Below are 26,021 nucleotides of genomic sequence, written 5' to 3'. Positions count from 1 at the left end.
CACATACCCCACTTCAGATCCTCAGTCTCCCTCTCTCTCTGCCCCTCCCCTGCTCCCACACTTTCCCTCTCAAAAATAAACAGTGACAGAAAAAAAAGAATCTTTCTCAGTGGTTAAAAAAGGATATTTCCTCAAGTTCCTTCTTCAAGAAAGGGCTGGGATAATGGCAATCAAGACATAATCATCATCTTTTAAATAAACACATACAAATCTTCACTTAGACAAAGACATTCTGCTTTCCGAATGGGATGTATATTATATGACATATGCACCTTTTAGAAATAATTGTATAATCTAAGAAATTTCATGATAGGTATCACCAGAGTTCTGCCATATTTAAAAACGGGAGGGACTGGGCCAGGCTGATGACGTCAGGCTGCGAGCTTCTGTTCCCAAGTCAGATGCAGGCGGGGTCCTGGCTTGGTCACTCGCTAACTCCTGTGACCTCACCTCTCTGGGTCTCAGTCTCCTCAACTTGGAAAATGGAGCCAATCATGGTTCCTAACCCCAGAGTTACAGTGGACGAACACTGAGTCACCGTGAACGAACACTGAGTCAACATGGTTAGTGCCCCGTAAAATTCTTGATTTTATTACCGTGTTTTGGTCCTTGTGTTGCTATTACTACCATGGTGTGGTAACTTATAAAATGGTACATAAATTTCAGTTCACGGCCACACATCACTGTGTGGATGCCAAAATGCTATGAAAGTCTGATTTTAAAAATCATTAGATACGATGCCCACAAAAGTGAATGGCTTACCGTATCCATCTATGCAGTGAAAATCAGTGTTTTTTATTCTAGGATTACTCATAAAACTAAGGAATGCTTGGGACTCCCTAAATGATACTATAGGATATTATTGTAACAACCGATGCAGAAAAATGATTTTAAGCATCATAGGTCGAGTTGAGACAAGCATTCAATTACTGGCCTTCTCCTAAAAGTGCAATAGCAACGACATGAAACAAGATAGGAATGTAGGGATTTCTAATTCTTTTCCCCCAAAGGAGTCAGCCGTCGGGCAGCTAATTTAACCCAGAGCATTCATCATCTTGAATTTTGTTGGTAAGCAGGCTTGAGGCGCAACTAAATGGAATATTGCAAAAAAGGTACAGAGGGTATCAAAGTGCTTACATCACAAATGTAGGTGTGTATTTCCCGCCCTTGTGAAATATGCTGCAGCCTGGGCTTGTTCAAGTGCACAGGCTGGTTTTACAACATCTGACTGCGTGTGTGTGTGGATGTGTTAGTTCAAATGGTTTTATGCGCCTAACTTCAAGAATCTTTTAATAAGACCCAAATACGAAGAGCATGTGTTATTATTGATCCATATTCCCATCAACAATAGGATACTAACCTGTAAAAACACTGAAGGGGATGAAGCTTAACTCTAAGGTACAGATGCTTTTACGTGTAGGTTTCTTTTTTGTTTGTTTCAGTTTTGTTCGTTTGTTTTTTTGTTTTTTTGGTTTTTTTTGCTTGCAACGTTCTTACCTGTGAAGATTTGGCGAGCTTCTGGGTGTATTCCTTCTCGATCTGCTTCAGCCTGCTGTTGGCCTGAAAGACACACGTACATGAACACACACACACACACACACACACACACACACACACACACACACAGTGACCTGTGAGTTTGGTATCTCTTCCACATGCCTATCACCAGGCAGCTGGGATGGCTGCCAGCTGCACCGCCCTTCTGGGGCAGCCAGAAAACCACAGGGCTTGTCTTTGATCTAACGCCAACTATTCATCACTTAAAAAGCAAAAAGCAAAAGCAAAAAAAAAAAAAAAAAAAGAAAAAAAAATCTCTCCTGCCAATTATTAGACAAACACAGACTTCTGTGGAGAGAAAGAGAAAGGGAGAAGAAGAGACAGAAATAGACCTAGCAAGGGTGTGAAGGCTCAGAGGGTAAAGTATGGAAAGGGGGAAGAATCAAAGGGAGAAGGGAAGGGAAACAAGGGAGGGGAGAGGAGGAGGAGAAACAGGAAGAGGTAAATTTAATCCTCTTTCTCATTGTTGGAAGATGAAAGAATGAGGTGCTCCTGGACAGAGGCAGATAGGAGATTCTGGGACTCACCGAGCAAAAGACGGGAGCCCCCACTCTGCCTCACACACCAGAACGACTTTTTCAAAGTGACAAATGTATCTAAGTCAAACAATGTCCACGTCCCGGAAGCAGGGTCGCCTTCCCAGAATAAGTCCCTTTTCCTCAGAACCCAACTATCTCTTTTGCCGCCCAGTCCCCGTCCTCCGCAGGCGACCTGCTTTCCTGCCCTCCGGAAGCCTCCCTGCATCCTGGGCGCTGGGCAACGGCTCGGCCACACATCTGTGCCAGGCCTGCCTCTCATCGTGCAAGTGCAAAGTAGCTGTGTCCTTTGCTTCTAGAAGAGCTTGGGTCATGGCTCTCAGAATTTCCGCTCTCTGTACCCAGGTCCCCCTCTCTCTCGTCTGTCTCCACAGCTCTGACTGCTCAGGTTTATCGTCTCTTCCTTCTCGTTATTTCTATTTTCCATTTCTTTGTCTTTTTGATCTTTCACGGAGAGCTTTCAACTTTTCGCTTTAAGTTTCTATTGAACAACAACAACAACAAAAAAATCTGCCATACTACTCACAATTTCCAAGAGGATTGTTTTTGTTCTCTGAGTAGCAACGTCAGTGCCCTTTTCCAGATGAGGTAATGGAGGTACAGAGAGGTTAAGCAGCTTGCCCAGCATCACACAGCCAGGAAGTGACGGAGCCACTTTAAACCCACGTAGTAGAGCACACAGCATACCTCTCTGTGCCTAGGTTAGCAGATTCACATACACGTCATTCATATTTCTATGTCTGTACATACACAACACATTTTTCCGCTCTCTAGAGCGTCTGTGTTTTTTTCCGAGTTCCTTTAATTTATTTGCTTTGCCAACCAGTTCTGTCTCTGTTTCTCCCTTTAGAAACTTTCCTCAACAATCAGGTGATCTTTCTTATTTAAAGTGAGGCCTCTAGGGGCGCCTGCGTGACTCAGTCGGTTGAGCGTCCGACTTCCGCTCAGGTCATGATCTAGAGGTTCGTGAGTTCGATCCCCCCGGTTGGGCTCTCTGCTGACGCCTGCTTCGGATTGTGTGTCTCCCTCTCGCTCTCTCTGCCCCTCCCCCACCCATGCTCTTTCTCGCTCTCAAAAATAAACATTAAAAATAAACAGTAATAAAGTGAAGCCTCTAAAACAGGCCAGGTATGCATGGGCTCCACGTCAGGGTGTGTCGGGAGGGCCTGGGCTCTCCCATGCCTGTCTCTGACTGGACCTTCGTCTTGAACCATTTTGCCCAGACCTGCATCCTCCACTGTCCTTCTTGGCGGCAGAGATCTGGCTACTGATGTTTGCAGAGGGCTGCCTATGGGTTCCGGATATGGACTCTTGCACAAACCCAATTTCTCGTTGCCCCCAGCCGCGCCTGTGTCCCCTCTCTCATTCCATCTCCCCAGAGAGCAAACCAGGAGCGGGGGCAGAGGCAGACACGGAATAAACACATATGCTGAAACCCTAATCCCAATGTGATGGTATTTGGAGGTGAGGCCTTTGGTGGAATCCCCTCGTGGATGGGATTAGTGCCCTAATAAGAAGCCAGAGAGCTCGCTTTCTCCTGCCCCGTGAGGACGTAACAAGATGGGGTCTGCGACCCGGAAGGAGGAGGCTCTCACCAGAACCCGATACGCTGGCAGGCACCCGGATCGCAGGCTTCCAGCTTCCAGAACTATCAGGGATGAATTTCTGTTCTGGATAAGCCTCCCGGTGTATGGCATTTTGTTACAGGACCCGCGTTAAGACAACGGCCGTGTGTTTTATGGACTTAAGGTCAAAAGCAATTCTTCAGAGTTTATTCCATAAATCTCTCTGCATCTATAGTCCCACTCAGTACAGTGGGTAGTGGTGGGTTTTTTTTTTTTTTTTTTTTCAGAAGAGAGGGCCTGCGACTATTACTCTTTTTTCTCTCAGAGCCACCAAACTCTATTCTACCTCTGTAATTAATAAATTACACTCTCCATTAGAGAATTAAGGCCGCTCTGAACCTCGTGAGGCTTATCTGTCTTGGCTCACATTCCACTGGTGTTGTTTTTAATCACAAAATGCTTGGTAAAGTATTTTTTGCTCATCTAACAAAGAGCTCTTCCCACGGGGCAGGTGGTGTGGCAGGTGCCCTACAGATACTTACTCACTAGAAAATACAAAAATCACAGTGTCGTGAAGATTAGGTTATTTTCCCTAAAGAAGCTGGAATCAGAGATGCTGCTTTGTGCAAGACAGCCTGTGTCCGAAGCCCGCAGCCTCGTGTCAGTTCCTTTGCCATCGAACGCATTCATCCATTCCAGGCCACTGGGGCTAGAGCAGTGAAGAAAGCAGACAAACATCCCTCCCGACCTTTACGGAAATGCTATGCTAGCGAGTCAACGAAACAGCTTACAGGAGTGACGGTATTTTAGGTGGTAAAAGAGCCACGGAGACAACGAAACAGGGAAGAGATGAGGGGTGATGGAAGGTGGGAGTAGTTTACGGTCTAACAGTGTGCGAGGCGGGGGGCACCTGGGTGGCTCCGCTGGTTGAGCATCCGACTCCTGGTTTCAGCTCAGGTCATGATCTCACGGTTCATGAGTTCAACTGAGCCCCGCACTGGGCTCCGTGCTGCAAAGCCTGGAGCCTGCTTCGGATCCTCTAACCCCACCTTGCTCTCTACGCCTCCCCTGCTCATGCGCGCGCTCTCTCTCTCAAAATAAATAAACATAATGCAAAAAATTTACAAGATGTGGGAGTCAGGGAAAGCCTCACGGGAGGGATACGACGGAGGAGCACAGCCCTGTAGGAGATAAAGGAGCATCGAGAGAGCTCAGGCAGAGGGAGGGCCGGTTACCACGGCCTGGAGGCAGAGGGATGTGTGGCACGTTGCGGCTGTGGGCGCAGTGAGGCGGCCAGTGCGGTTGGGTTGGTGAGCAACGTCTCCCCGGGATAAGGTTTGAGAGAGAAGGAGAAGCCAGAATCTTCTTGGTGTTGTAGGCAATGGTACGGGATGTGGCTTTTACTGTGAGTGAAATGGAGAGTCACTGAAGAGGTTTCAGTTACGGGAGTGACATGACTGAACTCAGCCCGGCTCCTGTTTGGGGCAAGAAGCCAGCAGAGAAGCCAGTTGAGAGGCTGTCGCAAATAATCCGGGCCGGTAACAGAGGATGTGGGGAGAAGTGGTCAGAGTCTTTGAAAGAGTTGGAAGTAGAGCCAACTGGATATGCCGTACGATAAAAAGGAGATGAACCAAGAATGGCTTCGAGATTTTTCTCCCAAGCAACTACAAGAGCGGGGCTGTCGTTACCCCACGTCAGAAAAATTATGGGTGGAACAGGTCTCGGGGGGAAGATGAAGAGGTCGGTTTCGGACACATTAAGCATGGGGATGCTTATCGGTCATCTGGTGTTGAAGTGAATATTTGGATATTGAAGTCAGGAGTTCAGGGGGAAGGTCTAGGTTAGAAGTATACATCCACCGCCAGTACGGGAGCGGCATACGGAACTATGCTCCTGGATGAGGTCTCAAGGCACTGAGTGGATATGAAAAGGAGAAGTCTAGGTATACTGAGCCCGGAGCCTGCCAGTGTCAGGAGGCTGGAGCTAAGCAGGAGAGCAAACCGAAGGAATGGCCAGAGAGATACGAAACGAGGATAACAGGGGATCCTGAAGCCAAGCGAGGAAGGTGCTTCAGGGACGTGTCCGGTGCTACAGAGGCGTCACGCGAGGGGAGGACTGAAAAATAAGCCTGTGGCTGAAGCATGTGGGGGACTGGCGATCTGAACGCGAGCCCGCGCGCTGTGGTGGCGGGGACGAGAGTGCGACCCGAGGAAGCTCACGAGAAGGAGAGGAAGTGGAGCAGAGACAGACAACTTTTTCAGGCTTCTGTCACCAGGGGAAGGAGAGGAATGGGCTGGAGGCTGCAGGGGAAGTGGGTAAGGAAAGGTCTGCCTTATGTGGTTTGGTTTTTTTGCACCAGGAGAGAACCACCAGCATGCGTGCAGGCTGATGGGAAAGATCTGGCGGGAGAAAGGGAAAACTAGGTCCCGCCAGAGATTCAGAGGAGACGCGTCCTTGAGAAAGGAGAGGGGACGGGATCGGGGAGAGGAGAGGGCCCTCGCTAGGAGTTACAGGTAAATCACCACCCCCAGCAGCAGTGGGGCCAGTTCCGTTTGCTTCCGCCTCACCCAGGAAGTAGGAAGGAAGACCCACAGCCAAGAATGTGATGGCAGAAAAGACTACTGGGAGATTCAAGGTGTGAGGGAAGGGTATGAACAGTCGTCTAGGAAAGTGGGAAGGGACCGAGGAACGCAGCGTGAGTCTCAGGGCTCCAGGAAGCATCAGGGCCCATCTGAAGTCACTAATGCTGAACTTAAAGTGAGGTCAGCTGATAAAATAGTAACACCTCTAGAGCGTGCCGACAGCTAAAGACGACAGAACTGATACTTTGGGGAATAATGAGAGTAATCGAAGAAATATAATTAATCTCTCAACCTTCACGGTTTTGACTATGTATTTGAAACTCAGTCACAACTGCGTGAATTCCTGAGCTCCTCAAAAAAAAAAAATCTAAAAAGTTCTGGTTTAGCATGGCTGGAAATATACAGCTAATTTCTCGTGCAAGCTGTCCCTAAAACATGTTTTGAATAATTTTATTCTCAGGACGGTAGTGACTGTACATTTCCATACAAAAAGACCGAGTTACAGTTATTTTAATCCAAGTCTTATTTTTATAGCTATCATTACTATATAGAAATACAATTTTCAAACATCTGTGGCATAGCCTGAACGGATATAGAGTAACAGATGAGAGGAAAATCATAATTCGGAAGTGAGCGAAGTTGTTTTGTTTGGTGGTTGCTGTTGTTTTAATCTCTGGCTCTTTCTAACTGCTCCATTATGGCTGGTCATGCCCTCCACCCTCCACTGAGTACTTGGTTTGCCTCTGCTTTTCGACAGCCTCTCTCTCAGGTCAGTCTTCCTCGGTAAAAAGCCCAATATGTTGGTCCTCTTTCTCTGTGCAATTCCTATCAAAATCTTGGGCTTGAAACTCTAGTGGGAAGAAACAAACCAATTTTCAGAAAGGTATCAATGGTTGTTAGTCATCTTAATATGGTACTCTTTTCTTGTAGGGTACTTTGCATTATGCCTTCATTTAAAAAGTCCTTCATTAGAAGTCAAACTTTCACTTTTCACAGATGACATGATATTTTACATGGAAAACCTGAAGGACTCCATCAAAAAACTGCTAGAACAGATACATTCAGTAAATTCAGTAAAGTAGCAGGATATAAAATCAATGTACAGAAATCAGTTGCATTTCTATACACCAATAATGAAGCAACAGAAAGAGAGATCAAGGAGTCGATCCCATTTACAACTGCACCAAGAACCATAAAATACCTAAGAATAAACCTAACCAAAGAGGTAAAAGATCTGTACAATGAAAACCATAGAAAGTCTATGAAAGAAATTGAAGAAGACACAAAGAAATGGAAAAACATTCCACATTCATGGATTGGAAGAAATTGTTAAAATGTTGATACTACCCAAAGCAATCTACACACTCAAGGCAAAACCTATCAAAACAACACCAGCATTCTTCACAGAGCTAGAGCAAACAATCCTAAAATTTGTATGAAACCACAAAACACCCCGAATAGCTAGAGTAATGTTGAAAAAGAAAACCAAACCTGGAGGCATCACAATCTGGGACTTTAGCAAAGGTGTAATTATTAAGACAATATGATATTGGCACAAAAACAGACACACAGACCAATGGAGTAGAACAGAGAACTCAGAAATGGACCCACAAATATATGGCCAACTAATCTTCGACAAAGCAGGAAAGAGTATCCAACGGAAAAAAAAGACAAGTCTCTTTAGCAAATGGTGCTGGGAGAACTGGACAGCAACATGCACAAGAATGAACCTGGACCACTTTCTTACACCAGACACAAAAATAAATTCAAAACGGATGAAAGGCCTAAATGTGAGACAGGAAACCATCAAAATGCTACAGGAGAAACCAGGCAGCAACTTCTCTGACCTTGGCCTCAGCAACTTCTGACTTGACATGTCTCCGAAGGCAAGGGAAATACAAGCAAAAATGAACTACTGGGACCTCATCAAGATAAAAAGCTTCTGCACAGCAACGGAAACAATCAACAAAACTAAAAGGCAACCAACGGAATGGGAGAAGATATTTGCAAATGACATATCAGATAAAGGGTTAGTAAGTATCAAAAATCTATAAAGAACTTGCCATAAGTCAGTGAAGACATGGGCAGCAGACATGAACAGACACTTTTCCAAAGATAAACACCCAGATAGCAAACAGACAAATAAAAAGATGCTCAACATTGCTCATCATCAGGGAAATACAAATCAAAACCACACTGAGATACCACCTCACACCAGTCAGGCAACATCTCAGGCAACAACAAATGTTGGTAAGGATGTGGAGAAAGGGTAACCCTCTTGCACTGTTGGTGGGAATGTAAACTGATGCAGCCACTCTACAAAACAGTGTGGGGTTTCTCAAAAAATTAAAAAGAATTACCCTATGGCCCAGCAATAGCAGTGCTGGGAATTTATCCAGAGGATACAGGAGTGCTGATACACAGAGGCACATGTACCCCAATGTTTATAGCAGTGCTATCAACAATAGCCAAAGTATGGAAAGAATCCAAATGTCCTTCAGCTGATGAGTGAATAAAGAAGATGTGGTATATACAATGGAATACTACTCAGTGATTAAAAAAGGACGAAATCTTGCCATTTGCAACAATATGGATGAACTGGAGGGTATTATGCTAAGTGAGATAAGTCAGTCAGAGAAAGACAGATATCAGGTGTTTTCACTTATATATGGAATTTGAGAAACTTAACAGAAGACCATAGGGGAAAGGAAGGAAAAGTAAGTTACAAACAGAGAGGAAGGCAAACCATAGAGACTCTTAAATACAGAGAACTGAGGATTGATGGAGGTGGGGTGTTGAAGGGATGGGGAAAACGAGTGATGGGCATTGAGGAGGGCACTTGTTGGGATGAGCCCTGGGTGTTGTACGTAAGCGATGAATCACGAGAATCTACTCCTGAAGCCAAGGCTACACTGTGTGTTAGCTAACTTGACAATAAATTAAAAAAAAAAAAAGTCCCTGAAAAAACAAAACAAAACAAAACACAAAAGTCCTTCATTCCTTTATTTTCCATTTCTTATTATTAGTGAAAGTTCAGGCGTTCATTTTTCCGGGAAGGTAATTTAGAGGAAAATTAGGGAACTTCTCCAGAATACTTATACTTAAGGCAAACACAGATGTTATAAAGATAAATTTCCTTAAAACATACCAGCAATAGTTTCTGAATTAAATATTTGCTTTTATGATTAAAAAAAAAAGGATGCTTCCCAAATTCTTGAAACATAGCATAAAGCTCAGATTATTATGCAGTATTTTCTACTCTGAGGCTTTGAAGATATCTATTTGAAGCTTCTTCAAACACTGTGAATAAATGCAGTTTTGGCCATTTGGTGCCAGATGTTAATATATAACTATGCATTTCCCTAAAAATGAAAATATTTAGAGAATTCATAGAACACATTTATATATTTAATTTAAAATATTTGCAGAACTGGGGTGCCTGGGTGGCTCAGTTGGTTGAGCGTCCGACTTTGGCTCAGGTCATGATCTCACAGCTCATGAGTTCGAGCCCCGCGTCAGGCTCTGCGCTGACAGCTCGGAGCCTGGAGCCTGCTTCGGATTCTGTGTCTCCCCCTCTCTCTGCCCCTCCCCCCGCTCAGGCTCTGTCTCTCTCCCTCTCCCTCTCTCTCTCTCTCTCTCTCTGTCAAAAAATAAATAAACATTAAAACAAATTGACAAATTTGTGAAGCATAAATAAAATTCATCATTTCTGCCTGGGCCATGATGGAGTAACTAGGACCATACCTAATCTGCCATAGTAAACAGCTAGAAAGCTGGACAAAATATAGGAAACACTGTTTTAGGATGCTGAGAAACAGGAAGCAGAGGGTTGTGACCCTGTGAAGAAAAGGGAAACAGGGGAGGTGCACCCTACAATCACCCCTGCTTTCTTCCTGGAGGCACATCTGGGCCTGAACATAGGGAAGGGAAGCAGAGTACAGCATAGCAGGATTGTGCATTGAGGAGACAAGGACTAGAGTTTGGGAAAGCTGAGGCAGTTGGAATTTGGGGGGAACAGCGCTAAACAGAAGGGAGGGATGCACAGAAAGAGCTCCATACACTGGCATGGGCTCCCTCTGGGTCTGTTGCTGATACGTGGCCATGCATATGTTAGGGTTAGGATCTATAAGGCCAAGTAAAAACTGACTGGTGGGATTTAAGATCAACAATTGGCACACAAAACTGAGAGATATTTGAATTCTGACAAGCCAGAATGAATGGTTCTCACAGAACACCCAGGAAGGTCACACTTAAGTCATGGGATCAAATTAGCCCTGGAGTAAAGTCAACTTTACGTCTGTTCTAACAAAACTTAAAAATATGCCTCAGATGGATCAAACTGGTCATTGACAAGTAACTGCTTCCCTAAATAAAGTCCAATGTTTTTTAAAAGAAGTCAAGAAAATCTAGCATTCAACAACATAAATTTTATAATGTCCACCATCCAATGAAAGATGGCATGAGAAGAAGCAGGAGAAAAATTAGTCAATAGAGTGAGACTCAAAAATGACAGATATGGTGGAATCAGTAGACAAAGACTTTAAAATAGCTATTAAGACATACCTAAATATTTAAACAAAAACATGAACGTAATAAGGAGAGAAATAGAAGATATGCAAAAAGAACTATACAGACTCGGGCAAAGAAATACATTATCTGAAAGGAAAATTTCACTGGATGGGATTAACAATCGATATGGCACAATAGAAGAAAAAAATCAGTGAAGATGAAGAAAAAGTATTTTAAGTATCCAATGACTGCCACAAAGACAAAAGACTGAATTTAACGAAAAATCACAGTAACGTATGAGATTATATCACATCATCTAATGTATGTGTAATTGCAGATTAGAAGGAGAAAGGTTTGGGAAAATATTTGACGACCCAATAGCTACAAATTTTGCAATACAAAGAAAACTGTAAACCCACCAGTGGAAGAAGACCAATGAACAAAAGAGATAAACAAAGAAAAGCACAATCTGATACATCATAATCAAATTGCAAGAACATAACTAAAGATAACATCTTAAAAGCAGCCAGAGAAAGCAGATGCATTAAAAAGATAAGAATGACTGAGGATGAGGATTTCTCATCTGAATGATGTCAGAAGATAACATAGTGAGTCTTTAAAGCACTGAAAGAAAAAAAAAAACCTGTCAATCTAGAATTGCATATTTAGGGGCGCCTGCCTGGGTGGCTCAGTCGGTTAAGCGGCCGACTTCGGCTCAGGTCATGATCTCGCGGTCCGTGAGCTGGAGCCCCACGTCAGGCTCTGTGCTGACATCTCAGAGCCTGGAGCCTGCTTCGGATTCTGTGTCTCCCTCTCTCTCTGCCCCTCCCCTGCTTGTGCTGTCTCTCTCTCTCTCTCTCTCTCTAAAATAAATAAACATTAAAAAAAGAACTAGAATTGTATATTTAATAGAAATATCCTTCAAAACCGAGGTGAACTACAGACATCTTCAAACAAAAATCTGTCACCAGCAGACATGAGCTACGGGAAAGGTTAAAGGAAGTCATTCAGGTAGATGGAAAACGATACCAAATGCAAATGTGGAAACCTGGATCAACTCAAGGAATAAAGAGCACTGGACACGAAGATAAGTGTGTAAACGTAAATTATCTTTTCTCTCCTTTTGAAAATTTCTCTGAAAGAAAATGTACTTTTAAAAGAAGAGATAATACAACTATATTGGGGTTCATAATGTATGTAGAAACAGGTTTGGAATCGGGAAATAGAGCTACAGTGTTATTAAGGCACTTACACTTTATGGTACACTGGTATAAGAGTACTCGAAGGCAGAGCATAGGAAAGAGCCGTGTTGCAAAAAAGAAAAATAAAGAAAAAGGTGTATCTACTAAGCCAATAGTAGAAATAAAATGGAATATTAGTTAAGTACTCAGTGAATCAATAAAAGGTATGATAAGAGGAAAAGGGAAAAAGAGATGGGACAAATTGAAAACAAGCAGCAAAATGGTAAAATAAAACCCAACAATACCCATAGTTACATTAAACACAAATGGTTAAAAATTTCATCTAAATGACACAGCCTGTCATACTGGATCTGGAAGGAGGTGTAACTATGTAGTATTTTCAAAATAAACTTTGTATATTTAAACACACTGAGAGTGAAAGGATGAAGAAAGATGTACCATGCAAACAGTAATCAGAAGAAAAGTGGGGTGGCTATGCTAATATCCAAGTAGATTTGAGAACAAAGAAATTTAGCAGAAACAAAAGAGTATTTCATAGTGATAAAAATTTAATTCCTAAAAATGATAGAGCAATCTTAATGTCATGTACCTAATTTCAAGAGCTTTGAAATACATGAGGCAAAGACTGACAGCACTGAAAGGAGAAATAGGCAAATCAAAAAATTATAAATGAGATTTCAACCCTCTTCTCTCAGGAATTGATAAAAAAAAAAAGGAGATAGAAAATTAGTGAGGATATAGATGATCTGAAAAACGTTGTCAACCAACTTGACCATTAGTCAGACACCACATTCTGGGCCATACAACAACTTTCAATAAATTTTAAAAGGATTAAAATCAGGGGGGCCTGGGTGATTCAGTGTCCGACTCTTGATTTCAGCTCAGGTCACGATCCTGGGGCATGGAATTAAGCCCCATGTCTGGCTCTAGGCTGACTGTGGAGTCTGCTTAAGACCCTCTCTCTCTCCCTCTGCCCCTCTGCACACATATGCTCTCTCTGTCTCTAAATTAAAAAAAAAGAAAAAAAATATATGTATGTATATATATATATATATATATACATATATATATATATATAAAAGGATTAAAATCACACACAGTATATTCTCTGACCACAATGAAATTAAATTAGAAATCCATATATAACTGATATTCCCAAAATATTCAGAAAATTAGAAATGCACCTAATTTCAAAAAAAATACACCTAATTTCTATGGGTCAAATAAGAATTTACAAGGTGAATTAGAAAATATTTAAAAATTAATAAAAAATGGAAGCATAGTGTTTGTGGAATGCAGCTAAATCAGTGCTTTGGGGAAATTTTTATCCTTGAATCATTTTATTAGCAAAGAAGGAAAATCTAAAATAAGTGATAGAAGCTTCCCCTGAAGAAACTTATACAAGAATAGCAAATTAAAGGCAAAATAAGCAAAAGAAAGAAAATAATAAATGTAAGAGTAGAAATAATGAAATAGAAAACAAAAACAATAGAGAAAATCAGTGAAACCAAAATCTGGTTCTTTGAGATCAATAAAATGGATAGATCTCTAGGTAGACTGATCAGAAACAATGGAGAGAAAATATAAATTAACTAATGTCGGGAATGAGAGAAAGTGGACATCGCTATCTGATCCTACAGACATTAAGAGCGCAATAAGGAAGTTTTATGAATAACATATCGCCAAAAGTTTTGATAATTTAAAATATCAGAAAGTCTCTTAAATAAAATACAGATGTAAAATACAGAAGTCTCTTAAATAATACAAATTAACAAAAGTAAGGCAAGAGTAGAAAACTCAAAGAGTTGTATATCCCTCTAAGTATTAAACACACACACACACACACACACACACACACACACACACACACACACACTCACAGCCCTCTGAAATCCTGATACACAGCCCTCTGAAATCCTGATAGATCCCTGTGATGCTTTTCTAAACATTTACTTTGAGTACCTCCCCTGTGTCGGGCTCTCTGTGTTTACAGAGGTAAATGATTTAATGCAGCCAGGGAGGAGACAAATAAGTGAATAAATAAAATATGGCATAAATGTCATGGGAGAGCTATGCACAGAGTGCTATTAGGGAAAAACTATGAGATACCTACACTGGAGAAGGCTTTTGTAAGGACATGAATATTAAAGGATAATGATGTTGATGGTGTTGCTGATGCTGAGGGCGATGACTGATGGGGATGAATGAGATGATGACGATGACGATGACAGCAACAACAAAACAACGAATATTTACTTTGCTCTTACTCTACTGACACGTATTGCTTCGGTGCTTTACATATATTAACAGATCTAACACTCCCAAAAGTCTGTGAGGTAGACAAGATTATTATCCTCATTTACAGACAGTGAAACTGAGAGACAGGTGACGAAACTTGCTCGAGGTTATCAGCTTGGAATGAACAGGAATCAACGAATTGGAAAAGAAAGAGAAGAGAATCCCAAATGGAAGGAGTAACAGGTACAAAATCCTGCAGGACTGTGGGATATTGGAGGCGTCAGGCTTGCTTTTCTTCCGTCACAGGCACATTTGCGGGAAAGGCGATCTCTACCCTCTGTCCCCACTTTCACTCTCTCGTTACTTCAAGAAATATTTACTGAGCAGCTCGGTGACTGTCCATTCTTTACCTGAGTTTGACCCCACCCCCTCCATTCAGCTCAGCGATGACCTTCTCGTGGCTGGTAAAAGAGGCCATTTTAATAAACATTTCTTTTTATTATAAAAGTAAATACAGAGTGTGGTGGTGGTTATACAGTTCCATAAATTTATTTTAAAAATCATTCTACAGCACTCTAAGCAGAAGAATTCTACGGTATGAAAATTATACCTCAATAAAGCTGTTTTTAAAAAGTAAATATAGGGGCGCCTGGGTGGCTCAGTCAGTTAAGTGTCTGACTTTGGCTCAGGTCACGATCTCACGGTTCGTGGGTTCAAGCCCCGCGTTGGGCTCTGTGCTGACAGCTTACAGCCTGGGGCCTGCTTCGGATTCTGTGTCTCCCTCTCTCTCCGCCCCTCCCCTGCTCACACTCTGTCTCTCTCTCTCTCAAAAATAAATAAGCATAAGAAAAAAATTTTTTTTAAATAAATAAAAAGTAAATGTATACTCAGTATAGAATACGTAAATTCTATGTAATTACATAAAAATTACATAGGATATATGTATTCTATATATAAATATATAAAAACTACACAGAATTTATGTAAATGCAGGGCGCCTGGGTGGCTCGGTCATTAAGCATACGACTTTGGCTCAGGTCATGACCTCATGGTTCACGATTTTGACTCCCACATTGGGTGAGCACGAGCCCCAAGCCCCACTTCAGGTAAAAAACCCCCACTTTGGGTGAGCACTGCTTCTCTCTCTCTCTTTCCCTCTTTGTCTCTCTCTCTCTGCCCTCACTCACTTGTACCCTCTCTCTCTCTCTCAAAAAATATGTGTAAATGTACAAAAATTATATATAGAAAATATAAATATATTTTAAATAATATATTTTAATATTAGTATATTTTAAAAATATATTATATTTATATATAATAACACATGATATACTTTAATATATTAACATTTAGCAATATATTTTAAATAAGTTATAACAGATAAAAAATATATTTATACGGCATACATATGAAATTGCCTACCATCTATCATCCAGAGTAACGACGTTGACATCTTAGTGATTTTTATGTAGAATATACTTGCAGGTACCAGGATATTTCTCAAGTGCTAAACCTGGTGTTTTCTTCCATTTCTCAACCTTTCCCAGCTTGGCCTGCTGCCCTTACTACCTCACAGAAAGGATGACACAACAGAAGTACAGAGAAACCAAAGGAGGCAGTTTTTGGCTTTTGACTCTCTAACCTGGGCCAGTGGGGCTCGGGCATAGAAGTGTATCAGTCACAGTGGGTCTTACCCTGCCTGCTTCCCGACTCTAGACTAGAAATGATTCTCCAACCTGGAGTAATGAGGCATAATCTGAAGTGAAGGGGAAAACGATTATCTGTGAGTCTGTTCCTGAGCAAAGGCCTTGTTTCTTGCCCCATTCTCTGGGCCAAGCCTGACGGACGGGGAAGGCGCAGAAACCCCACAGAGATGGGGCCGCTCTCATTGCGGGGGTGCCTGTGCTCACAGGCCAGATGGATGGAGGCAAGGGGCTGTATGACCTTGAGTTCTTAGCCACACCGGCAGGTATATTTGGAGCCAGAAGCAGAACCGGGCTGTGTGGTGTGTGCGTGTGTAAGCAGGCCAGCGACTGCCACACCCAGTTTCCTGTGTGTTCACGCCTCTCCCTGACAAAAGGCAGGAAGAATATAAAACCTCCGAGGTGTCTGAGAGAAGTATGGATGCAGCAAAGAGAATGCAGGGCTTGGAGGGGCTTTCAAAGAGGAAGGAGGGGTTACCGAGAAGTAACCGGTATCAACAGGCCACCAAAGGTCCGTGGGGGCAACAGATGTCTCGGTGGATGCCTCTGTGGATGGGTGATACGCACGATCAGAGGGCTCCATGCCTCATCCACCACACCATGGCATGAGAGAGCCCTTGGTTCGCACATGGTATCCTGGGGAAGCGACTGATGTCCGGGGTGACCGAGGACTAGTATCAAGTTTTGGCCGTGCAGCCAAATGGTGACTCAAAACAGAAACTGAGAGTATAGTACAATAAGCTCATTTGAGTTTACGGCCTGAGATTCGTGCCATTTCTTAACTCGCCAGTAAGAGTTGGGGTGAGACTTTGGTGGTATTTGGTTCAGATCCCATCTGCCATCATGCCTCCTCCTCTCCATGAAGGAGATGTCCATGAGAGGAATGGTAGCAATCGAGAGGCAGACGACAGGCTGATTCTGTGCCCCATACTTGATGCGGTGAGTGTACTGAAGGCCTAGACTCCCTCCTTCTAGGCTTGAGTTAACATTTGACCTGCAGATGTCAGTCCATATTTAGCGACTCTTCAGCTTTAGTTAATTTCTAAAGAATTGGTTAAGTCATTTTATATAGTTGCTTTACCCAGAACCAGAATCGAGGAATTAGAAACCCCAAGTGTTTTGTTTTTGTCACTGCCTAATTATTTTGTAAGAATTCCAGGGAGAAGCCACATCCCCTACAAGGGAAGAAAGAAGCCGGACAGTCTTGGAAAAGGGCCGCGGTATCATTATCGATATCACCATTTCTTGAGCACCCAGTAAATATTGGTGGATCCATTCTTAGAAAAAGTGCCCATATTCCCGAATTTGGCCCTACTTCTGAATATGTCCAACTAGTAGTGAATACAGTCTCTTGTCTCCATTAAATAATGTGCATTTAATGACAGTTAACCTATAGGAGAAGCTGGGACAGTTGATTTTCTGCCCTCACTGTAATTCAGAAGGACTAATTTTCTTGCCATTGCAACATAGGTATTTATGCGGCTAACACCCATAAATGATCACATAAGATTTACATGAATTTCCACCCCACTCGCTGAATAAGAAAGCAAACTGTGAAACAAGCTTATGGAAATAGTTAAAGAATTAAGATCTAATCATATTTCAAAAGCTAACCCTCAGAGGAACGCTCTGAAGCAGAGGCCACAGAAACTGAAACTCATTTATTACTTGGGCAGAAACACAAACTTTAAGAGAATGAGGGAGGAAAAAAAAAACTTTACTTTGCTCTAGGGAAGAAGCAACTATTCTCTGATGTGCAAAAAAGAATTTATCATCAAAGACCAAATGTAAATGGGGCCAATTAATTTTTTTAAGAATCTCTACCTTCTCTAATATTTTTATGTCTTTGTTACTGTTAGGCACGACACCAAAATCTAATGTTGCATGATTTGACAAATGTTAAAGAAAAAGAAGAAATTTAAAAATATATAATATACACTTTAAATATACTTAATATATTTACATATGAGTGTCATCATCTGTTGGTGTAGTACTTTTAGGAAGCCGATGGAAGATCTATCTCAAATATCTGACTTTAGACATTGAAGAATGGTGACAATTGTCCAATGACCAAATGATGTTAATTGAATTGTTGGTCCGGCAACAAATTATTTCAAATAAGCTTTGAATTTGGGAGTTAGACGTTCTGATCTGTCATACTCATAAATCTCATTAATATTCTACTTATTGTTTTGGAAATTTTTCTACTTTTTGGCTCATTTGTATAAGAAAAAAGAATGTAATGAATATTAATTGGAAAGTTTATGAAACAATGTATTTACAGGAAGTTGCCCTGCTAGATTTGCAGGCAGTTCAATATAAATCTCGATACTTAACAAAATCTCTATTGTCTCTGTTGGATAATTTGGAAGTTTGGAATAGGTGCTGGGAAGACATTCTTGAAATGTAGTCATCAGATCTTCCTAATTAAAAACAGCTTTGAGCTTATCCAGCTTTCCAGGGTCATCTACACTGAGACAGAATTACCATACCAATTTATTTAAAAGTAATATTCAAAGTGTTTGGCAAGAGTATGATGCTCTATCCCATACTCCATCCGCACACAGACGGTCTTGTTAGTTTTGTTGCTGTGTAGGTGAATTTCCCATCACCCAGACCCTCAAAGCTGCTTCAGCCATCTTTTTTCATCAACTCAAGTTACTTTGATTGACGATTCCAACAACTGTTGCCAAATGGTAAGCAGTAGAGCATGGTGGGAAAGAGCACAAGCTTTGAAGTTAAACCAACTCGGGTGGTGTGACCACGGGCAACTTCTTGAACTTTCCCGCTCACTATTTTATAATGTGCAGATAAAGTGGACAATAAAGATTAAATAGGACTGAGGTTTAGCAACATAGGCATCGTGGAAGTTCTAGATGGCAAGGGATCAGAGAGTGGTGAGTAAGCACTGGAATGAGGATAAAGACCAGGTTCTTCATGCGTGAGGGAAGGGGAAAAATAAAAGGTAAGGCAACAGTGATCAAAAGGCGGACCTGATGGACTGGGATCGTGGAGGCGAACTAGCTGAGTAATGTTGAGGTCTAAGGCATGTCTGCATTTTTTGATGGGTAAAGTGGAAACAAGAGAGAGGTTACTTTAGTGGAGATGAGCTTACAAAACTGTAGGATTGGGCTATTAGAAAAGTCAGCTGTCAAAATCAATTTTTTGTTACTCTTTCTTGTTCATTCTTTCTCTTTGGGTCCTTTGGGTTCACTTCGGGACTTTGGGTCCTTCACTGCTTGTCTTAGATTCTTTTTTTTCCAAAGTTTATTTAATTATTTTGAGAGAGAGAGAGAGAGAGAGAGAGAGAGAGAGAGGAGAGAGAGAACATGCACAAGTCAGGGAAAGGCAGAGAGGGAGGAGGAGACAGAATTCCAAGCAGGTTCCACCCTGTCAGCACAGAGCCCCACAAGGGGCTTGAACTCATGAACTGTGAGATCATGACCTAGGCTGAAACCAAGAGCCAGACGCTTAACCAACTGAGCCACCCAGGCACCCCTGCTTGTTTCAGATTCTTTCATGGGGGAGGAATTTTTTTTCCTGACATGCATCCAGAAACGGGGGTGCTCTGCTGCTTTTGATATTGCTAATGATTTTTAGTGTAATTGTTTACATTATATAATGGATAGATACAAAAGAACATTCTACACGATTATGAGAAACGATAAAGAACCCTCCTAAAACAACCACACCACTTAACATCTAGCATCACAAATGCTGAGCCGAAATCAAGAGTCGGATGCGTTACCGACTGAGCCACCGAGGCGCCCCTCTCACACATTTTTAGAAGAATTCGTTCATGATGCTTCATTTGAAACTGTATTTCCTTCATAGCCACTGCTTTAGAATATTCAATGGTGTGAACAGATCAAAATCATCCCTGAATTGATGGTTCAGAAATCAAATGTTCAACTTCAAAGGATAATGCCATCAACATTTTATAGTCTCACTACAACATGGAAGAGTTCTTTCTGTTCCACTTTCTTTCTTTCTTTTTTTTAAGTTTATTTCTTTTGAGAGAGAGCGAGTGCAAGCAGGGGAAGGGCAGAGAGATAGGGAGAGAGAGAATCCCAGGCAGGGGGAACTCTCGAACCGTGAGATCATGACCCGAGCCGAAATCAAGAGTCAGACGCTTAACCGACTGAGCCCCCCAGGTGCCCCTGTTCCATACTTTCAACCCTCCTCAGCATCGTCAGACTTCATGTTTAATAGCAGATTTAGTAAGATATAATTCACATATCATAAAGTTCACACTTCTAACCTGTACGATTCTGTGGTTTTTAGCGTATTCATAGAGCTGTATGTCTATCACCACTATCAACTTCCAGAACATTTTCATCACCTCAAAAAGAAACCCCACACCCATTAGCAATCACTTCCCTTTTTCCCTCCCCCCAGCCACTGACCACCAGTAATCTCTTTTCTGCCTCTATAGATGTTCCTATTCTGGACATGTCATATAAATGGAGTCATACACATGTGGCCTTTTGTGACTGGTTTCTTTCACTTAGTGCATCTTTAGGGTTCATCTATGTTGCAGCACGTGTCAGGATGTCATTACTTTTCATTGTCAAATAATATTCCATTGTATAGAAAAATATATTTTATTTATCCATTCATCAGCTGATCGACATTTGAGATGCTTCCATTTCTTGGCTATTATAAATAATGTTGCTGTAAACATTCTTATACAAGCATTTTGGAGGGGAAATGTATTTTCCATTTTCATCCTTCAACAGAAGATCATGGAGATTTTATTTGCAGGCCTCAGGCTCCTAGGTAGGCAGCAGAAATGCTAGGTCATATGGTAACTCTATGTTAAACTTTTTAAGGAACTGCCAAACTATTTTCCAAAATGGCTGCACCATTTTTCATTTCCACCAGCAAAGAATTAGGGTTCTAATTTTTCCACATCCTGGCTAAAATTTGTCATTTTCTCTTTTTGACTGTGGCCATCCCGGTGGATATGAAGTGGTGTCTTTGGCTCCTTTGATCCCTTGCCCAGAAGTAGCAGCAAACGTATGGGCTCAGGTCATTCTCTGAAAGCTCTACTTGGTTTGTTTTTTTTCATGGAGATGCTCTAAAATAGTGGCTCCAATCTGGGAGCAGTGGAGTTAGGAGGCATCCATCACAGCATTATCAGAAGGCGTGAGAAAAAGCACATTAGAAGAGCTTGAGGCCTGGAAATAAAGTCTCCATGATCTACTGTTGAAGGGTATCCCTTACCCTCTTACAGATGCTGAATTCTTCAAACTGTTCAGTGTCTTCCAACTAGGCCTTTGCAGCATCACTGTTAAACTTTCCATCTTGGTTGAACACTCTCTTGGGGTTATAACTGACATGCGCACTCACCAACTTGCCTTTTATTTCCTTTTGGACCAAAATCAGCACCACAAGCCACCCTATCTATATCCCAATTACACTTTATCCTGATGCCATTTGGACTGGACGGGTCTTAATCCTCATATGACCTTTTGGGGATGATTTGTTTGTGTCAGATGCCAGATGGATTTATTACAGCATGAATCTTGAGAAACAATTTTGCATAGCTTCAATATCTGTGAATAGGCTACAGCAATGAACAATATTTCCCCCAAACAGGACTACAATGAAGGAGGGAGTAGAAATGACATCAGAGTGAGAGGTAAAAAATGTTATTTGAGATTCTAAAGCTACTGAATCAGAATCTCCAGGATCTTGTGGCCCAGGAATCTGTATTAAAAAACTTTCTCATTGCTTCCAATAATCAGTCAAGTTTGGGAGCCACTGCTCCAGCTAACTGAGGATATCACCGGGAGCACTCTCCTAAATAAAAGACAGTCATTTAAATTTTTTTTTTCAATGTTTATTTATTTTTGGGACAGAGAGAGACAGAGCATGAATGGGGGAGGGGCAGAGAGAGAGGGAGACACAGAATCAGAAACAGGCTCCAGGCTCTGAGCCATCAGCCCAGAGCCCGACGCGGGGCTCGAACTCACGGACAGGGAGATCGTGACCTGGCTGAAGTCGGACGCTTAACCGACTGCGCCACCCAGGCGCCCCAAAAGACAGTCATTTATAAAGCACATAATTTCTGCTTCTGCTATATTATCTCATTTCTCCTGTGACTTTCCTGGGCAGAGAACCCAACGAGTTGAGGCTGGTTGTTTTCAATAAATGAATATCATCAACTTTGATAACCCCCAAAGAGTTGCTATGGTAACATAGAACAAAGATAATACCCATCAAGATCTAAATAATCAAGGCTGCTCCGTGATCTTAAGCTGGCTTACTTTTAATGGTTTGAAGTGCAGAGAAAAGCAAAGAGCTCCAAGGAGTCAGGCTCTATTAGTACCAGAGTATTTAACTAATTGCGTGCTCCCCCGACACCCCAAATAACAGCAGAGGGGAATAGGCTGTTTGGTCACGAAGGCAGTTAAAATACAGAAATGTAGTTTTCACGGAGCCCTCCACCCTCCACTGGTCTTTATCTAATTCGAGTCAGGCAGCTAGGTGTTGGAATTAACTTCTCTGAACTAAATACAAAAATTCAAAGTCATTTTGGGATTTGATGCTCATTCATTTTCAACCACATATTCACATTCATTTCAAATTCACACAAGGACTGCAACAGCTTCACCTAAATCAGTTTTCTACAAGTTAAACATCCCTCCTACACTCAGATGTGATTGTGGGACCACTTTGATCTTTATTCCCAAATTTATTGCTCTGTGTAATCCATGACAAAATGTAATGTGATTTACTATATCTCTATATGACAGCCCAGCAGCTGACAGAACTTAATAATTCAGCATAAGAAAAAAACCTTCTGGCACCAAAATAGACAGATCATAATGGGGGCTCTTTAGTATCAGTTTACAATGAAGCCGATACAAGCTGATCCTAAGAACTTCAAAACAATTCTTTTTTTTTTTTCTCACGTATTTAATGAAGGAAATTTTCATTCCCTAAACGTGTTTTGTAGCTGCAAGCAAGTAATTTTGGACCCTTCTTTTGTTCTCATTAAAACAATGTAGGACTAGTCATAGCTGATGTTCCTTTCACAAAGAAAAGGACTAAATTTTTCCATTTAATTGGAAATAAGTGAAGAAACACAATTGTGGGAATGTGGGAGATTCTAAAAGAAGTAGATTTATATTTGGTTATGGTATAGAAAAAGCATACATGAGCTAATTAAGCACTGTATATATAATTATTGGAATTAAGACTTGCCTTTGAAATTGCTAGGGCTGAAGTTTCTCTGAAATTCCTTCTCCCTGAGCACGAGTCGGAATCCGGAGATGGAAATGTCAGACCAGACAGCCCTTAGGTCTCTTTCAGCTAAAATTTCCAAGATTTTGGACACTGCTTTTTAGAGGGTCATGGTGGTTCTTGTTGGGAGTGGTGGTGATGGGTGTAAGAATCTCTTATGCTCCTGGCCAAAATGGGAGAAGTGGAAGATGCTTACAGCTCACTTGTCTAGCTCCCATAGAGGTGACTGGATGGTGTGTGAATATGGGGCCTCAGCAATGGGGTCTAGCTGGGTTGGGAAAGCTCCAAGTTCCTTCTGGACTCTCACTGGGTTTCCAGCACTGTGGTTCTCAACAAAATGCCCCCAGATGCCCATCTCTTGGATCTTTAGATATCTGTCAACCTATGACCCAATCAATGGGGAGTCACCTTCCTATCACCTCTCCAGGATATCTGATTATAAAAGGTAGATTATATATTCACGACTTCAATTAAAAAATTTGAAAGTTAATGTCTTCTTATAGACACTTGGATGAAACATTCTTCCTTAGGTTCGTGTATTGTTTGGAAAGGCTGGCGGGTTGGCTAACTTTCAAGAGTACTCCAGCGGTCCTTGTAAAACCATCCAGGAGGTGCAACGAACTAGTCAAAACCCACCACCGATCACAATCTGATTCCCCGCTTTGCATGTCCAAAAACTCAATGTGGCAAGTGCTCCTGTGTAGGTTACTGGACTCACACGGACCAAATCTATAGCAGACCTAGGTTCTGAAGGTCATTTGATGCTATGTTCTATCCATTATTACATTTCAATTATATTTGCACATAACCTTGCTCTTGACATGCTTGGTACTGGTCATTTGTCAATAATGCTCGTCTTTAGTACTATAATCTCAGAACAGAACTCAGAAAAATTCTAAGAATGTGTACTGTCTCTTGTTTGGAAATGTTAGAGTTCACTGATACAGAATCTAAGGCTATTAAAATCCTTCAAGTGCTTTTCTAATGAACTACATGAATTTACATCGTTTGCAATTCACCTAAAAATAAAGACCAAATAAAACTGAACAAATATATCATGAACCAGACTCTGTTCTGTAGTGCTTTAGTGGGCCTTTAATTTTTTCTTAACTGGCCACAACATTTCAGAGGTTTAAAAAAAAAAAAAAAAAGATGTGAACTAAATAATTTACTACAAACAGGCAGAAACTAAATTTTTAAATTTCCTTGACCGGTTAAAGGTATAATACAAATCTTTTCACACAAAATAGACTCAGAAGTTGTTCCCCTCCACTTGCTTTTCCAAGGTAAAATTTTTTTTAATGTTTATTTATTTTTGAGACAGAGAGAGACAGAGCATGAACGGGGGAGGGTCAGAGAGAGAGGGAGACACGGAATCGGAAACAGGCTCCAGGCTCCGAGCTGTCAGCACAGAGCCCGAAGCGGGGCTCGAACTCACGGACCGCGAGATCATGACCTGAGCTGAAGTCGTATGCTTAACCGACTGAGCCATGCAGGTGCCCCTTACTTTCCAAAGTTTAAATTTAAGAGTGTAGTATTTAATTCTCCAGTGTTACTTCCCTTTTATTTTGAGGTGAAAGAGAAGTGTTTTCTATACACAATTTCCTAAAAATGGTTTGTTTTCATTTGTTCCTTCCATTTGAAAGAACCCCTGTGGCTGCCAACAGAAGACGTTTAGAAATTTCCACCAATAAGAAGTGCTGTGTCCTTGACAGCTTTAGACAGAAAGCTCCTAATACCCCCAATATAATTTCCCAATATGCTAACCCCCTCCACTTCACCCAGACACACATACTCATTATTGGTGCTATCTACTCTCGTTTGTCTCCCATTCAATTATGACTTCAGAGCCAAAAATTCAGGGTTTTGGCCAAATCAAGGAATCTCAGGCCAAGGAGTTTGGATTTCATTCTGGATGCGGTGGGATGCATTAAAGGTTTGTTAGCAGGGAGTGAAATCGTAAAGGTATCGTTGAGGAGATGGCTCGCCTGGGACCATGGAGAACGAACCAGAAAAAACTGAGCACATAACTGTGGCTATAGTCAAAGAGCTGCTGCCAATGGGTGAGGGCTTTGGTTCAAAGTCTTAATGAGATGACAATAATTGGAGAAACAAAGGAGATGAAAAAGGGCCATCCTAGCCTTGTGCCTCTTTCTGAAGGAGAAAGCTGCATTAGCAAAAATCACAAAATTAAACAGAAGGAAATAATGGCATTTTGAATTCTGCACATTTCTACCCAAATACTGTCTTTCACCCAAATATGGACCCATTCACAAATGGATTTTCCTATAGTAAGCCTTTGGCTAAATATGCTTACTTTTGGCATATTTTTCAGAGAGCAACTGGAAAAAAATGAAAGATGTATTAAGAGATTTAACTATGGGTGGATTATAAATAATTCCGCATAAACTGAGCATGAGAAACTAACCCTTGGGTGGGTGTGAAATCAATCAATCATGAGTTCTCCCACCTTTTGGTACATTCCTTTCTCAGTATTATTGATTGCCTTTTTTTACATAACCCACTCTCTCTTTTTAAAATTGATATATAATTCATTTATTATCTTACTCACCTTTCTGGAAGTGTATGATTCAGCAGTTTTTAATATATTCACAAAGTTGTGCAACCATCTAATTCCAGAATATTTTACCAGCCAAGAGGTAACCTTATACCATTAGCTGTCATTCTCCATTTCCTCCACCCTCTCAGCCCCTGGAAACCTCTGGCCCACTTTCTGTCTGTATGGATTTGTCTATTCTGAACACTTCGTATAAATGGAATCATGCAGTGTGTAGCCTTTTGAGTCTGGCTTCTTTCACTTGCATAAGATTTTCAAGGTTTATCCGTATTGTAGCATGTATCAGTACTTTGTTCTTTT

At 41.5% G+C, this 26,021-nt stretch overlaps 1 protein-coding gene across 18 annotated transcripts in view; it reads right to left on the bottom strand.

Moving 5' to 3' along the window:
• The window catches only part of CEP112 (centrosomal protein 112), a 481,908-nt gene that overhangs the window by 145,874 nt on the left and 310,013 nt on the right, over positions 1–26,021 (bottom strand). For 16 of the 18 annotated variants that reach the window (XR_015244252.1, XR_015244253.1, XM_086687813.1 and 13 more), the window contains one exon: positions 1,498–1,560. The exons of the other annotated variants lie outside the window; for them this stretch is intronic. Coding sequence is in view for 14 of the 16 variants with exons in the window: in XM_086687813.1 (XP_086543939.1) it covers positions 1,498–1,560 (63 nt within the window). In the remaining 2 variants the exon portion in view is untranslated. The remainder of the gene's footprint in view (positions 1–1,497; positions 1,561–26,021) is intronic. 18 annotated transcript variants of the gene reach the window in all.

This window comes from Puma concolor, chromosome E1 (assembly GCF_028749965.1).
Source record: "Puma concolor isolate L17-30 chromosome E1, mPumCon1.1.hap2, whole genome shotgun sequence".
Classification (NCBI taxonomy): Eukaryota; Metazoa; Chordata; class Mammalia; order Carnivora; family Felidae; genus Puma; species Puma concolor.
Note: the sequence above shows the minus strand (reverse complement) of the source record. Positions and strands in the feature narration are given on the sequence as shown.